At 35.5% G+C, this 15,567-nt stretch overlaps 1 protein-coding gene across 1 annotated transcript in view; it reads left to right on the top strand.

Moving 5' to 3' along the window:
- The window catches only part of LOC150081032 (uncharacterized), a 120,147-nt gene extending 104,866 nt beyond the window's left edge, over positions 1 to 15,281 (top strand). The window contains exons 7-8 of the mRNA XM_090380893.1: positions 4,829 to 4,863; positions 15,093 to 15,281. Coding sequence (XP_090237019.1) covers positions 4,829 to 4,863; positions 15,093 to 15,281 — 224 coding nt within the window. The remainder of the gene's footprint in view (positions 1 to 4,828; positions 4,864 to 15,092) is intronic.
- Positions 15,282 to 15,567: the final 286 nt, after the last annotated feature.

Here is a 15,567-nt window from a genome sequence, read left to right on the forward strand (position 1 = left end):
CGTCAATCAGATCACCTTTCAGGTGCCTAGTCTTCAGACATGCAATTTGTAGAACTTAAACTTTTCTTGGTAACAGCAACCCTTTGTTCCACTCACTAATCTCTTTGTACTTTCTCTGTACTCATTCTAGCAGCTCTACATCTTTCCTAAAATAAGGCCTCCAGATCTGTATGCAATACTCAAGGTGTGGCCTGACTATTGCATTATACAAGGGGATAATCACCTCCTTATCCCTGCTAGCAAAATTCCTGTATATCACTGACAAGACCCCATTACTCTTGCAGCCTATCTGCGCTGCTCAGAAAACTTCATATGTGACTGCACAATTTCCCCCAGGTGTTTTTCATTTTCCACTACCCTAGTGTAACACCACACAGTTGGCATGTTACTCTGGGGTTACTGCTACCCATATGAATACCCGTATGACAAATGCAGTACTCTGCATTTGTCAATGTTAAACTTCAGTTGCCACTTCTCAGCCCATCTGCTCAACTCTTCTATATTCTGTTGCAGTAGCATACCATCCTTACTGTCATTAACAACCTTACCAACCTTCGTATCATCTGCAAACTTGCACATTATGTTTGCAGACATTGCTGAATACAAAAAGAAAAATGGTCTCTATCACGGACACCCTGGGGAACTCCACTAATAACTTTAGTCCATGAAGAGCAGTGTCCATTAATTACCACTTTCTGTCTTCTCCCACTTAACCATCCTGTTATTCATTGTAGTAACTTTCCCTTAATTGCCATACTGTTCCATGTGCAGCATTATCAAAAGATTTCCTAAAATCCAAGTATATGATATAAAAAAATTTTTTCAGACCAGTTCCTTTGTGATCACATCATAGTATCTGATCAAATTGGTCAGACAACACTTTCCCTTAACAAACCCATGCTGTTGCTGAACTATACCTGCAGTCTTATCTAGATGATCCTGCACAGCTTCTTTAACCAGCCAGTGACTCCATTATTTTCCCCAGAACAGAAGTTAAACTAACAGGTCTGTAATTACTTATGTCACCTTTTGATCCCCCTTTGTGAATTGGAGATACACTTGCACTTATCCAGTCTGTGGGGATCTCCCCCCGAGTCCAAGTATGCCTCCATAATCATGTCTAAGGGCATGCTTACTTCCTCTGCTGCCTCCTTTAATATAACTGGATAGTCCCATCAAACCCAGGTGCCTTTCTTATGTTTAACTTCAACAATTTCTGCTCCACTTTGCTCCCAGTTGTTACAAAATCAGTTAACTCTCTGTTAGAGTTTGATATGCTTCTGGCCTCCACTTCTCTACAGAATTCCTCATGTGCGAATGTAGATGCAAAATACTCATTCAGTTTGTCAGCTACCGGAGCAGAATCATCAACAACCGAACCATCAATTTCAAGTGGACCAATCCGATTGGTCCACTTGACCTTCTATATTGGACCTTCTATAGTTTACATAAGTAAAGAAGTTTTTACTGTTTTTCTTTGCATCCTTTGCTAAAGATTTCTCTTATTCTGTCTTTGCTTGCCTAACCTGCTCTGTGACTTGATTACCGACTATATTATATCTACTATAAGCATTTGTGTCTCTCGATAATTTATATGCCCATGGATTTTTCTGCTCTGCCACAAGTCTCATTAGTTCTGAAATCCATTTAGGCTTAAACCTTGAATGGTGTTTCATGCTTTGAGAAATAGACCAATCTATTTCTCTGCACATTTGTTCACTGTACAATAGATTGAGTAAGCTGAACGTTAATGACATTCTTCCACTTGCTGAGACTACATACATGAGTGGTCATAATTTAAGTTGAGGAAGGATGATTTCAGGATAGGTGTGCAGAAGTTCACCTTCAGCCAGCAGGTGGTTGATTGTTGAAACAAGCTTCCCTCTGTTGTTGTGGAAGTGGATGGGTTGAATTAATTCAAGGAAGAATTAGGCAAATTCTTGGAGGGTACAGCTTGGTGACCTGCGTAAGTGTTTTTTTTTTTTTTTTTTTTTGGCTGATGCTATTTAAGCTTGCATTCTTGCATCACTTGCCATTACTACTACTATTATGTAGCGTACCTATGGAAAACATACTGGCATTGTATGGCCAATTGTGATGCACAATTGCACACTTGAGGCCACCATTTCTTAATGTGAGCTGATTCAAAGCAAGAAATTGAGAGCTTCCATTTGACTGTGCCATCAGATTATTTTCAGAATCAGGTTTTAAAAAAAAGGTATACAGAAAATAAAAGTATTTTTCCTTAGATTTGTTAGCCAGCATATACAGTGGTCTTAATGAACTTGCACAAGACTTTCTTCGGTATCTTCTTGGTCCATTCAAACCCTGATCTTACAATTATTATAAGAAAATTTTGGCCAACATTTGTCAGATTAGTGATATGGTTGGAATGGAAAAAAAAAGTCTCCAGATGAAATAAAAGCATCATTATTTTCTAACATCCCCTTCATGGAAATCAAAATAATACCTGTGTAAAACTAGTTTAAAAAGTATTTACTGTGGTATACAAATTTACGAGTATTCTGAGGGTTCTTTCTGTCTAAATGAAACATTACTATGTTATTAGAACTTTATGATAATTCTTTGTAGCCCAACTTTTTGCATCATGGACTAGATTGCCAATATGCCATAAATTGTCAAATCATCATCATCATCTTGCCACTGAAGAATTGAGGAAATTCTTCTATTACATATTTAATCAATATGTTTATGGAAAATCTTTAGTGCACATGGCTTCAAACTGTAGATAAATTCAAGTACCTATAAGTTAGCACCATGTCCACAGCAGTTACATCAAACAGGGATCTCATTGAAATTGTTTGTTTCAAATAAATATAATTATATTATGTCATATGTGTTTATAAATAAATATAATATTACAAATGCAAACTTCGTATTTCATTATCCACCAATGATTCTCTGTAGCTATGTTATTAACATATTGAACTATATATAAGTTGGTGCTAAAGCATCATGTCTATAGGTTGGACCAATTGAAGTTGTATTATTAAAAGCATCATTATGTTATATCTCATTTTGAAATCCTCAATAGACACTATTCTTGTTACCTATGCTCATGAGTACTGCCACCTGGCTAATTCAAGGCTAGTTGGCTATTCCTCAGTAAGTGAGTAGATGTCTGGTGGTATAAAAGCTGACAACCTAGTTGTGAAATTATTTCACAATGAGGGATGCCAAAAGGTATGTAGTCAAAACATAAAAAAAAAATCTTTAGAGCACAAGGTTTTATAGCCAAGTTTTTTTATGTTTTAACTACATACTTTTGGCATCTTTCATATTGTAAAATGAATTCACAACTGGGTTGTTAGCTTTTATACCACAAGGTACCTACCCATTCACTTAGGAAGGGCCAGCTCACCCTGAAACATGGCCTGCTCACTGAGAATAAGTGGCCGACCGGGCTAGCCGGGTGGGTAAAGTGCCTGCCTGGCAACCCAAAGGTCGCGGGTTCGATTCCCGCCTCGGGCTTGGATCAAAGTACTGCAAAAAAAAACCTTGAGAGGTGCATTATGGCCACAGAAGCCTATGCGCCAACAACTACAAAAAAAAAAAAAAAAAAAAAAAAAGAAACTGAGAATAAGTAACAGTAGTATTCTCGATTGGGGAGGCATTACTTATTTCAGGTATGAAAGATAGGCAACTGGTTGTGAAGAATTTCACAATATGGGATATAACGTCATGATGCCTTTGATAATACAATTTCAGTTGGTTCAACTACTCTGTAGTTTACATTTGTAATGTTATATTTATTTTAAACAGATAACTTAAATGAGTCCCTGTTTAATATGGCTCAGCTTGTTTGCAAATGTTAGGTGCCAAGTACTGCCCTCATTATCAGTGTGTCCAAACAACTCAGCAAAATTGTAAAACTTCTCTCAGGACCCCCCCCCCCCCCCCCAATGCAAACCACTGATTTAGATCATGCAAGTTTTTTTTTTTTTTTTTTAAATAATTTCTACAATTATATGTATGATATTTTAGTTTTACATTGCTGGAACCAGCAGTGTAAATACTGTATGCAGAGTATTGTTTGCTAAGGGAAAAAAAATATTCTTAATACCTGCCCTGTAGACCTTTCAATAATTATCATTGTGTTCTCCACTCAATCAGTAACATGAACTTTGTGTGTCTTATTACCCACAAACTGTTAGTGGATAACAAACAAACTACAAATGCCCTTCTATTTTTGTTATCTTTTCATTTTGATATGAAATAATTTTTCATTTAAATTATGTTAGTATGAATCAGAGCTGTAATACTCAATATGTTCTACGTTGATAATAATATTAGTAAAATAATAAGAGGAGTTTACCTCAATATAGTACGTAGAACACTTCCGTATGATACCCTCCAGAAATGAAAACGAAAAAAAAAAAAAAAAAAAATCGACACCTTACCGGTACATTAGAGTAAATATAAATAATTAAATAATCAATTTAACACAATTCAAATCAATTTAAAACAATTAAAAATCAAATTAACGCAATTAAAAGAATCTAACGAAAAAATCGTTTTGAATATTTTCTTTAGATTCTTTTAATTGCGTTAACTTGATTTTTAATTGTTTTAAATTGATTTCAATTGTGTTAAATTGATCATTTAATTATTTATATTTACTCTAATGTACCGTTAAGTTGTCGGTTTTTTTTTTTTTTTTTTTTCGTTTTTATTTCTGGAGGGTATCATACGGAAGTGTTCTACGTACTATATCGAGGTAAACTCCTCTTATTATTTTACTAATTTAAATTATGTGGAACATTGATTAAGACTGTTCATTATATAAAATGATTTCTTTTATTTTTAGATGATAAAGTTTTGCCTGAAGAGGATAGTAATCAGGTGAGATAAAATAAAGAAAAGGGTATTTTAGTCATAAATAATATAGTAATAGTATATGATGTTCATTCAAATTGTAAAGTACAATTTTCATTACAAGACTTTTTAAAATAATACGTGTGGGATCACTATATATTGTTGATGTCATTTCTTTAACATGCTTTTTATAACATGGACATAGCAGAACCAGTGTTGCCATTTTAGCGGTTTTCCCGCTAGATTTAGCGGAATTGCTTCAGGTTTAGCGGATAAAAATATGAAATAGCGGATAGCGGATTTTTTAGCGGGAAGAGTATAAATGTTCAGCATTTTATGTATTTTGGCAATGTAACATTTATATTAAGAAATATTCATTTAAGAAATATTTAATTAATTGTTCAATTAATTATTTAATTAACAATAAAAATAATTCATAATTGAAATAGTAGGGATATCATATTTCATAGTTTTTTTTTTTATAAAGCGAAGAATCGGTTTTATATTATTCTGGATTTTCCTGAGGAGAACCCCAACAATTTTACGTAGTTACGCTCGCGGTCAAACGACCTGATCATTGGGTCATAGCTTTAAATTGTTGAATCAAATCTAAAAATGTGGAAAAAATTCTAATGACGCCTTTTTTTGAAACAGCGAAGGAATGGCATTGGATAATTTTTCTTCGTCCTATTTGTTTGGCTTCCAAGAAATGCGATCCGAATTACCGACATCTCTTTCAACGTTTCTAATAACCACAGAGCAATAAGTAATAATTATTTCTAATAACCACAGTGTAATAATATCTTAGTATAGTCAGTCCTCGTATAGCACGATAGTTGTATTCCTAGCAACCCTCGTGCAATGCAAAATCGTGCGTTTAGTAAATCCACCAGCCAACAAAATCAATTTAAATATTTATACAGTGCCATAAACGATGGTGCAGATCCGAAAAAGATAGTTCATTCGTGTCAAACAAGGTGGTTATCCATTGAAGTTGCTATAACAAGAATTTTAGAACAGTATATTGAATTAAAAGCCTATTTTGAAATAACTCGTTTGACTGACAAATGTTATACTGCAGAACTTCTTTATTCAATGTTCAAAGATGAAAGTAATTTAGCATATCTTTTATTTTAAAATCTATCTTATCTGAAGTACAAAGAGTAAACAAATCTTTTGAATCAAATACTGCCGATCCTACATCATTACTACATGATTTAAACATGCTATTGTCGATGATTGCCAATAAAATGTTTTTACCAAATACACATATTGAAAGGATAGAAGAAGACATTAATAATTATTTAGACCCTAAGCCATATTTAGGTTACCAATTTGAAAGAAAAATAAATGAGTTAATAATGAATAAACTTATCAGATGAAACGGCAATAAGAGAGAGAGGTCGTAATTTCTTGATTGATTTGTATCTACAATTAAACCAACGCCTTCTGGACAACATAAAAGAATTAGAAAAAATATCATTAATCTCAGTTAACAATATATTAAAGCAACAAAAAGAACCACTGATAAATTTATTACAAAACTTAAAATTGTCTGAAGTAGAAATTGAAAAAATTGAGTAAAAGTATATAAACATTACTCTCGTTAAATGGGAAAACATCAACAATACAATGAAGTTTTGGTCAGAAGTTTCAAATTTTTCGAGATGCAAGCGGTAAAAATCCATTTAAAGAAATTAGCGATTTGCATTGGGTATTTTAATTTTGCCATTATCCAATGCAGATGTGGAAAGAATATTCAGCAACTTAAATCTAGTAAAAAACAAAACACGCAACAGAATGAGTGTTGGCACGGTTAATGCAATCTTATCAGTACGATACGGGCTCGAAAGAGTTGAAAAGTGTTGTAAAAATTATGTTTTACAAGAAGTGCTTCGCAAAATAGGTACACAAGAAGCATATGATGAGGAGGTATTGAATTTCGAAATTAATTTAGATTTTTAGATATTGATTTTATATTAAAAACAGAAAAATAAATAACTATTTATATATACTATTTGTTTGTTTGTTTTTATTCACTACAAAGTACGAACAAATGAAAATTCAAAAAATTTGGCGGGTCAAGTGCTAAAAATAGCGGATTTTGAGTATGCGGCTAGCGGGAAATATTATTAAGAGTTGGCAACACTGAGCAGAACAGTGGCAGCACTTCAAGTAGAACATATTTCACGTAATGAAAATACCATTTTCCTCTTTGTAGAAACCGCAAGTTTTCTTCAAACTTTCACATTTATGTAGAACAGTCTCATCATTATTCATCAGAATATGTAAAAAGTAAAAATACCTTGAAAGCCAGATAGGTGGGTATGAAAGTGTAAGTTAGATGAGATTCATGTAAGAATGAGAACCCTTCCCCCAAGACCATGGCAGATGTTTTGAGATGACTGTTGACTATGTTGAGATAAGGGTGATGGAGGATAGTTGAAGAAGTGAACAAATTTAAAATATCAGTCATCATATCTGTGCATACAAATTTTTCGTGATTCAATATGAAGCAAGTTTCAAGCAGAGTGGTACTCAAGAATACAAAGATTTGTATTTAAGTAGGATGCTGCAGTAAATGGTGTTTTTATTGCCATAGTTGCAGCTGTGAGTGAGATAGGTTCCATTATTTATCCTACATAGATTTTACAAGTGGAATGATGCTGATTCAGTGCCACTGAATTCCACATTGTTATATCTACAGAGAAAAATGATGGTCTCAGAATGAATTACTACCAGCATTGCAGCAGGATTACCCAGATCTCATGAATTAACATATTCACTTTCATTATGACAAGGCCCCTTCCCATTATGTTGCTGAGAAACTAGAATTTTTCTTTGAAAATAGCATTGAGTTTATTCAGCATTCTTTACAAAAACTGGAACCGGAATTTGGGGAGTACAATGTGTACAGAAAGGACAGACAGGATAGGAAGGGAGGAGGTGTTATGCTGTTAATTAAGAAAAACATAAAATCAAAAGAAGTGCATCCAGTTGTTATAGATGAACAGTGCACTGTTGAGTCAGTTTAGTATGACATAAGCATTGCAAAAACAAAAATAAGAGTATATGATGAGTACATGTGTGTTATAGGCCTAATGACTCAAATGAGTACAATGAACAATTGTACAGAGAAATAGAGTGGGCTGGTAAATTATAATGGGGGATTTTAACTTCCCAGATATAGACCGGAACTTATGGGTTGGTCACTCGCACACTAGTAAGACTTTTGTGGATTTATTGAATGATTGTTTTCTGCAGCAGCATGTTCAAGAGGCAACTAGAGAGGATAATACTCTTGATCTGAGGTACCTCCGTAGCCAGGTGGGAAGGAGCAGCAGTGCGTAGCACACGCTACTTGATTAGACCGGGGTTCAAGCCTGTCACCACCAAATACGGAGGATGCGGAAAGGTCAGGGAATGACCACCGCATTTACACGGAGCAATATGGCCTTAGTTGCTAATGCTCCTAAAAAAACCAGATAACAAACAACAGACAAACAACTCTTGATCTGGTTATCAGCAATGATCATTCGTGTATTAAGAATTTGCAGATAAAGGAACCATTAGGTGGCAGTGATCACAATGTACTGATCTGCGATTTACTTAAAGATATAATTACCATCAGGGGTAAAGGAAGGGGTTTTTGCTTCCGTAAAGGTGACTACAGTGGTCTCGGACAGTTTTTAAATTCTATACAGTGGGACCAACTGATGATGTTACCAACAGCAAATTCTAAGTGGGAAGCATTCAAAGAATTAATAGTGGAAGCTACTAAACGTTTCATACCTATTAAGAAATAGTGTTCAAGGATTAGGCCTAAATGGTTGTCAAATGAACTAAAGAGACTTGTGGCAGAGAAGAAAAGTGCATGAGATGCATATAAATTATCAGGTGACACAGAAGCTTATGATATATATATAAGCTAATCTGTAATCAAGTCACAAAGGAGGTTAGGCAGACAAAGATTATGAGAAATCTTTGGCAAAGGATGCTAAGAAAACCAGCAAGGATTTCTTTACTTATATAAACTCTAAAAGAAATGGGATGAATCTGATTGGTCCACTTCATATCGATGGTTCGACTGTTGATGATCCTACTCAGATAGCAAACAAACTGAATGAGTACTTTTGCATCTACATTCACACATGAGGAGTTATTAAGGTTTGAAAATGCCACAAGGTTATGAAATTGTAGCAGGGTGCTTAATGATTTGTAATAACTGAAAACAAAGTGGATGAGAAATTGTTGAAGTTAAACATAAGAAACATAAATATAAGAAAACATAAACATAAGAAACACCTGGGGTGGATGGAATCTATCCAATTATATTAAAGGAGGCAGCAAAGGAAGTAAGCAAACCCTTAGCCATAATTATGAGAGCATCCTTGGACTCAGGGGACGTCCTCATGGACTGGAGATATGCAAATGTGTCCCCAATTCACAAAGGGGAATTAAAAGGTGACACAAGTATTTACAGACCAGTTAGTTTAACTTTTGTTCCGGGTAAAATAATGGAGTCACTGATTAAAGATGCATTGCAGGATCATCTAGTCAAGACTGCAGCAATAATTCAGACACAGCATGGGTTTGTTAAGGGAAAGTCTTGTCTGACAAATTTGATTGGTTAATATGATGTGGTTACAAAGGAACTGGATGCAAAAAATAATTTTGATATCATATACTTGGATTTCAGGAAAGCTTTTGACACTGTTGCTCATGGAAGACTACTGTACTAATTGGAGCAGAATGGCATTAAGGGTAAGTTGCTACAATGGATAAAAGGATGGTTGAGTGGGAGAGAAGACAGAGAGTGGTAATCAATGGGTGCTGCTCTTCGTGGACCAATGTTATTAGTGGAGTCCCACAGGGTTCGGTGTTGGGTCCACCATTGTTTTGTATATTTATCAGTGATATTGATGAAGGTATATCAGGCTTAGTATTGAAGTTTGCAGATGACACAAAGATTGGCAGGGTTGTTAATGACAGTGTGTTTCTGCAACAGGATCTAGAAAATTTGGGCAGATGGGCTGAGAAGTGGCAACTGAACTTTGCATTTTAAGATAAAAATGCAAAGTACTGCATATGGGTAGAAGTAACCCCAGAGAAACGTACCAACTGTGTGGTACTACACTTAAGGTGGTAGAAAATGAAAAAGAACTGGGAGTAATTGTTCAGTCAGATGTGAAGTTTTTTGAGCAATGCAGACAGGCTGCCAGGGTAGGTCATGGGATGTTGTCAATGATAGACAGGAATTTTGCTAGCAGGGAAAAGGAGGTGATTGTCCCTCTGTATAAGGCAATGGTCAGGCCATACCTTCAGTACTGCGTGTAGGTCTGGAGGCCTCATTTTTGGAAGGATGTAGATTTGCTTGAGCGTATACAAAGAATGGCAACAAGATTCTTGAGGGGAATGAAATGATCCTCTTACCAAGAGAGGCTTAAGTTCTGCAAATTGCAGCAGCTGGGGTCTAGGCACTTGCGAGGTGATCTGATTGAGGTGTATAATGCCTTGAATGGGTTGAGCATGCTGAATTCTGATGGGATTCTTCCCCTTGTTCAGATTATGAACCTATGGGGACATAAATTGAAATTGAGGAAAGACAGATGTAGAATGGATGTGCGGAAATTTGCCTTTAGCCAATGGGTGGTTAATTGCTGGAACAAACTTCCATCTGTTGTGGAAGTTGATAGGTTAAATAAATTTAAGGAGGAACTGGACAAATATTTAGAGGGGATTGTTTTGTAATTTTTTATTTTTATTATTATTATTTTTGGTTGATGCTGCATAAGCTCATACACTTGCTTTCTTGCATCACATGCCACTACTACTACACAAAGTAACTTTGGATTGTTTCTGACAGTGAAAAACCATTTTTGTAGTAGGGTATTTTTGATTTCAGTAGGATGCATTGTCAGTTATCAGTGAACTAAACACACCCCAGAGGAATGCTCTGCTGTAACCTTCACAGCACAGCAAGTGGGAGGAGTGGTTCTCTGTGGGGACTATTTTGAAAAATAGTGTTTCATTCTGATGGCTTATGTCATTTCAGTTCAGTAAAATAGGAGAAACTTATAGCTTGAATATACCTCATGCTTGTAACATAAAAAGAATTTGTAAATATATATTACACAAATAATTCCAACAAATGAGGTGTTTCATTTTGTGAGAATTAATTGCAGCTGAGGTGAGACATAACGATCCTATAATTCTAATGTATTATTATTATATTACATTCTTTTATAAAATTAAAAATTATGATTTTTGTTAAGATTATATAATATTTTTATATTAGCTAGAATTTGAATTATCTGTAAAGCAAAATGGAATTCATACATCATGCAAAATTTATATATATTATTATTCCAGTACTATATAAGACTGGTTGAACTTATGTGATAGACAAATGCTCACCATTTTTTTTTTCTTTTGGAACTTGTGGAGTCATTGTGAAGTTCTGAACTGATTAACAGTTACTTTTTTGCGGTAACTGTCACCTTAGTTTTTAAGGTGACACAGGAGACATACTGCATGCTGAGTTTTCTGTTGTGTCAAGTAATTGTCTCAGTTTACTTGTAAATAGTTAACTCTCTTAGTTACAGTTAGTTGGCTTTGCATTAACAACAGCTACCTGATACTTTGTGGTGCTACCATTTGCCTGTAATTCAGCTCAAACATGCTTTGGCATGGACCTCACAAGGTGGTGCAGAGTGTCCTGTGATAGTGCTACTTATATGTTGCACAATGTGTCCAGTAATGCCCAAACATTGTCAGGTGGATAGTAGGCATTCCCATTGAATAATGGTGAACAGAGGATCCAGGATGTGCCATGAAATGTCCCTAAACCATAGCAACATTGCTTACAGCTGCCTGCTAAACACCAACAGTATATTCGGGTTCCATGGCCTCACGTTGTTTTCTCCAAATGCAGATATGCCCATTGGCATGGTAGAGTTGGAAACAGAATTCATCAGACCAGGCAAATGATTTCTGCATTTCGGTGGCTCAGTGTTGGTGCTGACATGCCACTATGTAAGGCACACTTGTTATGTCTCACATGATGGCTGTTGACTGCTATAGCCTATATGAGGTAATGTCCAATGCATAATCCATGTAGGTATTGGTCTTAGTATTCCTACATTGTACCAGGTGATTAGCTGGGCCACTTCTACGTTATATGTGATGTGATGCACAATGCTCATCACAGACATCACCCATGCATGGCTGTCACACGCGTGACTTTGATTGGTTGTTGGACTGCTGTTGAGACAGTCACAGTAGACTCATGCCACAACAGAATGGCAACCCTTAACCATGTTGGCTGTTGTTGAGATACTGGCATCTTGCATGCCTTTCTCCCAGAGTTATTCCATGTTCAGAGACAGAAAGATCTCAACAGTGATCCATTTTTGCTTACAGCACTCAAAAACTGGTCACTGTGTATGTTAACTGCAATATTGTATTAGCCATTCCTGACTGAGCCTTCACCAGCTCACAGACCAGTCCATTCCTACAGGGTTATTACTAATGCTAAGAAAACTCTGTGTATTTGCTTTTAAAATTGTTTTGGAAACGTTACCCTAGGATAGATTTTTTTTTTTTTTTTTTTTTTTGTTTAAATATTGTTTTCTCCAAATGTAATGTGTCTTACACTACCATGTGAGAAAATACTGTTCCATTTTTATAATTTTGAGAAAGTGTAGTTGCATTTTCATATAACATGCACTTCAATTAATGTTACAAAATAGTACCATTCAATAATAAATCATTTGTTATTGGAAAGGATTTTTTTTTTTTTGTCTGAAATGAAGGTTTTTGTGATACATTAAAACTTTAATACCAATTAAGAAATATCCAAGATTCAGAACTGTCTGGAGTAGTGATTTTCAAAGTGTGTTAGGTGGAACTGTGGGCTCTGAAAATGATTTTTTTTGTTTTTTGTTTAACTTGTATACATGCATTACTGTTTTTAATTTATTATTAAATGTTAAAGCTCCACTGAAGATGGAATGATGAATTCGTTCCGGAAAAACAGAGCGCTAAGTGAATCCTTGCTAAACGAGTGGCGCATTCCCATAAGGTAACATGTATTTGTGAGTTGTGGTCGATGCCATAGGATATTTCCTAATCAATAATAAACAGTAGTGAAAAGATGCATAGATGTCGGTCAAATATTTAATTTTCAAATATTTGTACATATAAAATATTCTGCATTACATACATATATAATTATGTGGTAACTACTTATGTATCAAAATTAAACTTAAAATTCATTCCAATTAAAATCATGATTTTAATTGATTTTATTTAACTGATGAATTGAATCATGAAAAATGTGTTCATTTGGGGTTGTATTTTGACCCTCTTCCTGGTAAATTAAAAGGGGTTTTAATTTAAAATCCCCGCAGCCTTACCACCCAACAATAAAGTCAGCTGATCCTTCGCCGCTTTGAAACCTGGCATGTTTTTTCTTCTTCTTTCAATATGAAACTTCTTTTAGTCATTTGTTTCCAAAAAAAGTCTGCTTCATCTATGTTAAAAACTTGTTAAGAAGTATAACACATAATACTCCTCTTGAATAATTTTAACAGTTTTGACTCCTTGATCTGCACTTGCGGCTTCTTCCTTGGTTTTAAATCTATTCAACCAGCCCTTACTAGTTTTAAATGGTTCCGTATTTTTTTTTAGGTGAGTTTTCTTTAGATCATCTTATAGGCAAATCTCTCTCTCTCTCTCTTTTTTATAATATTTAATTTAACTGAATTTTGCATTGGATATTATATTCAATAAAATTAGTATTAGTAATGGCCGCATGGTGCAAGAAAGCCTATGGCTTATGCTGCACCAGCCAAAGAGGGGGAAAAAAAAAAAACCGAATAAAACAATGATAAAAAAAAATATATAATAATATAAATAATAATAATTAATAAAAGAAAAGGAAATTAAACCTATCATCCTATGTGCTTCCCTGACCCGAAGGTGTACTATCCAGATGACCTTTGAAGTTCCCCCAACTGTCAGCCACTACCACCCATGTAGGCAACTTATTCCAATAATTTATAACTCGCTGGCTAAGATAAAGCTTCCTGCAGTCCAATCTAAACATTCCCCCCCCCCATAACTTGAATTTGTCCCCTAGTTCTAGCATCATTTATAATCTTTACAATTTCGTCCTCATTCATTTTACTGATGCCTCTCAGAGCCTTAAACACCTCAATCAAATCTCCTCTAAGGTGTCGAGTTTCCAAACTCTGCAACCCACACATTCGAAGTCTTTCTTCATAAGGATGCCCTTTTGCTGATCTCACCAGGCGAGTTACCTGTCTTTGTACCCTTTCAAGAAGCTCGATGTCTTTCTTTAGGTGCAGTTTCCATACTTGAACACAGAATCCCAAGTGAGGTCTAACAAAAGCCTTATATAATGGGATTATCATGTCCCTATCTCTACTTGCAAAAGTTCAATAGATCATCAATAGGACACCATGGGCCTTCCTTGCAACCTGTTTAAAATGCTCAGAGAATTTCATGTCTGAACGTATCATAACACCCAAGTCCCTTTCCTCCAGTACTGGGTTTAGTTGAACTCCACCAAGTGAATACGTTATTTTGGGATTACTGTTTCCCAGGTGTAATACCTTACACTTTGTTGGATTAAAGCATAGCTGCCATTTTTCTGACCATTCCTGAAGTCTATCTAAGTCTCTCTCTGAAGAAGCTCAGCTTGACAGTGATCATTAACTACTCTACCAATTTTAACATCATCTGCAAATTTAGACATCACACCCTCTATCCCTTCATCGATTATGAAAATTAAAAACAACAGTGGTCCTAATACCGATCCTTGGAGAACCCACTTCTTACATCAACCCAATCTGAGGAATAGCCATTTATCACAACCCTCTGCCTCCTGCCCTGAAGCCATCCTTCTATCCATCTAAGGAAGCTAATGCGCCAAAAAAAACCAAAACCAAACCAAACCAAACTATCCATCTAAGGATTTTCCCGGTGATTCCAATCTGTTCCAGCTTATAAAGCAACTGCTCATGTGGAACTGAGTCAAAAGCTTTGCTGAAATCTAAATAAACAATGTCAAAATTATTCCCTAAAATTAGTTAATTAATTATTCAGATATGCGTGCGTGTGATTGTTCGGGTCGGGTTATTTACATGCTCCGCTTACTTCAACTGTTTTAGTTTCTTAAACTAGTGTAACCATCTTAATTTTCATCTAATGTCTTAGATCTATATTCATAGCTCGTGAAGAGTGAAAATCAAAGTGCTTTTGCTACTATTTCGTCCAGTAATTTCGGATTTCCTGGCAGAATTGCTAAAGTTGAATTGGACCTTATTGTTCGCCATTGTGAGTACAGTGTGTATTCATTTACCTGTTCGAGCCCACATACTGCGAAAAGTAAGCGGTCAGCTCCTCACCACCCTACTTAATCCTAGCCTGAAGGAACATTCCCAGGTCAGTAAGTACTCTGCTTTTACTTTGTCAGCAACCTTGCCATATCTCTCCCTGTAGTGTTTAGCGTTTTGGGTACAATGCCGTCGAAAAATATGCAACCCTGCTCGAGCTGCGAAAAACTTTCCGACTGCCTAATAAAATGTTCTTCATTATCATGCCAGCTTCTTTTTTGCAATTTTTGTAGTGGCATTAAAGATCTAAAATGGACAGCACAACTTAGGAAATCAAAATGGAGATGTGTACTCTGCTGCAAGCAAACTA

This window comes from Mastigoproctus giganteus, chromosome 9, assembly GCF_048544385.1.
Source record: "Mastigoproctus giganteus isolate SK-2022 chromosome 9, ASM4854438v1, whole genome shotgun sequence".
NCBI classification, from domain to species: Eukaryota; Metazoa; Arthropoda; class Arachnida; order Uropygi; family Thelyphonidae; genus Mastigoproctus; species Mastigoproctus giganteus.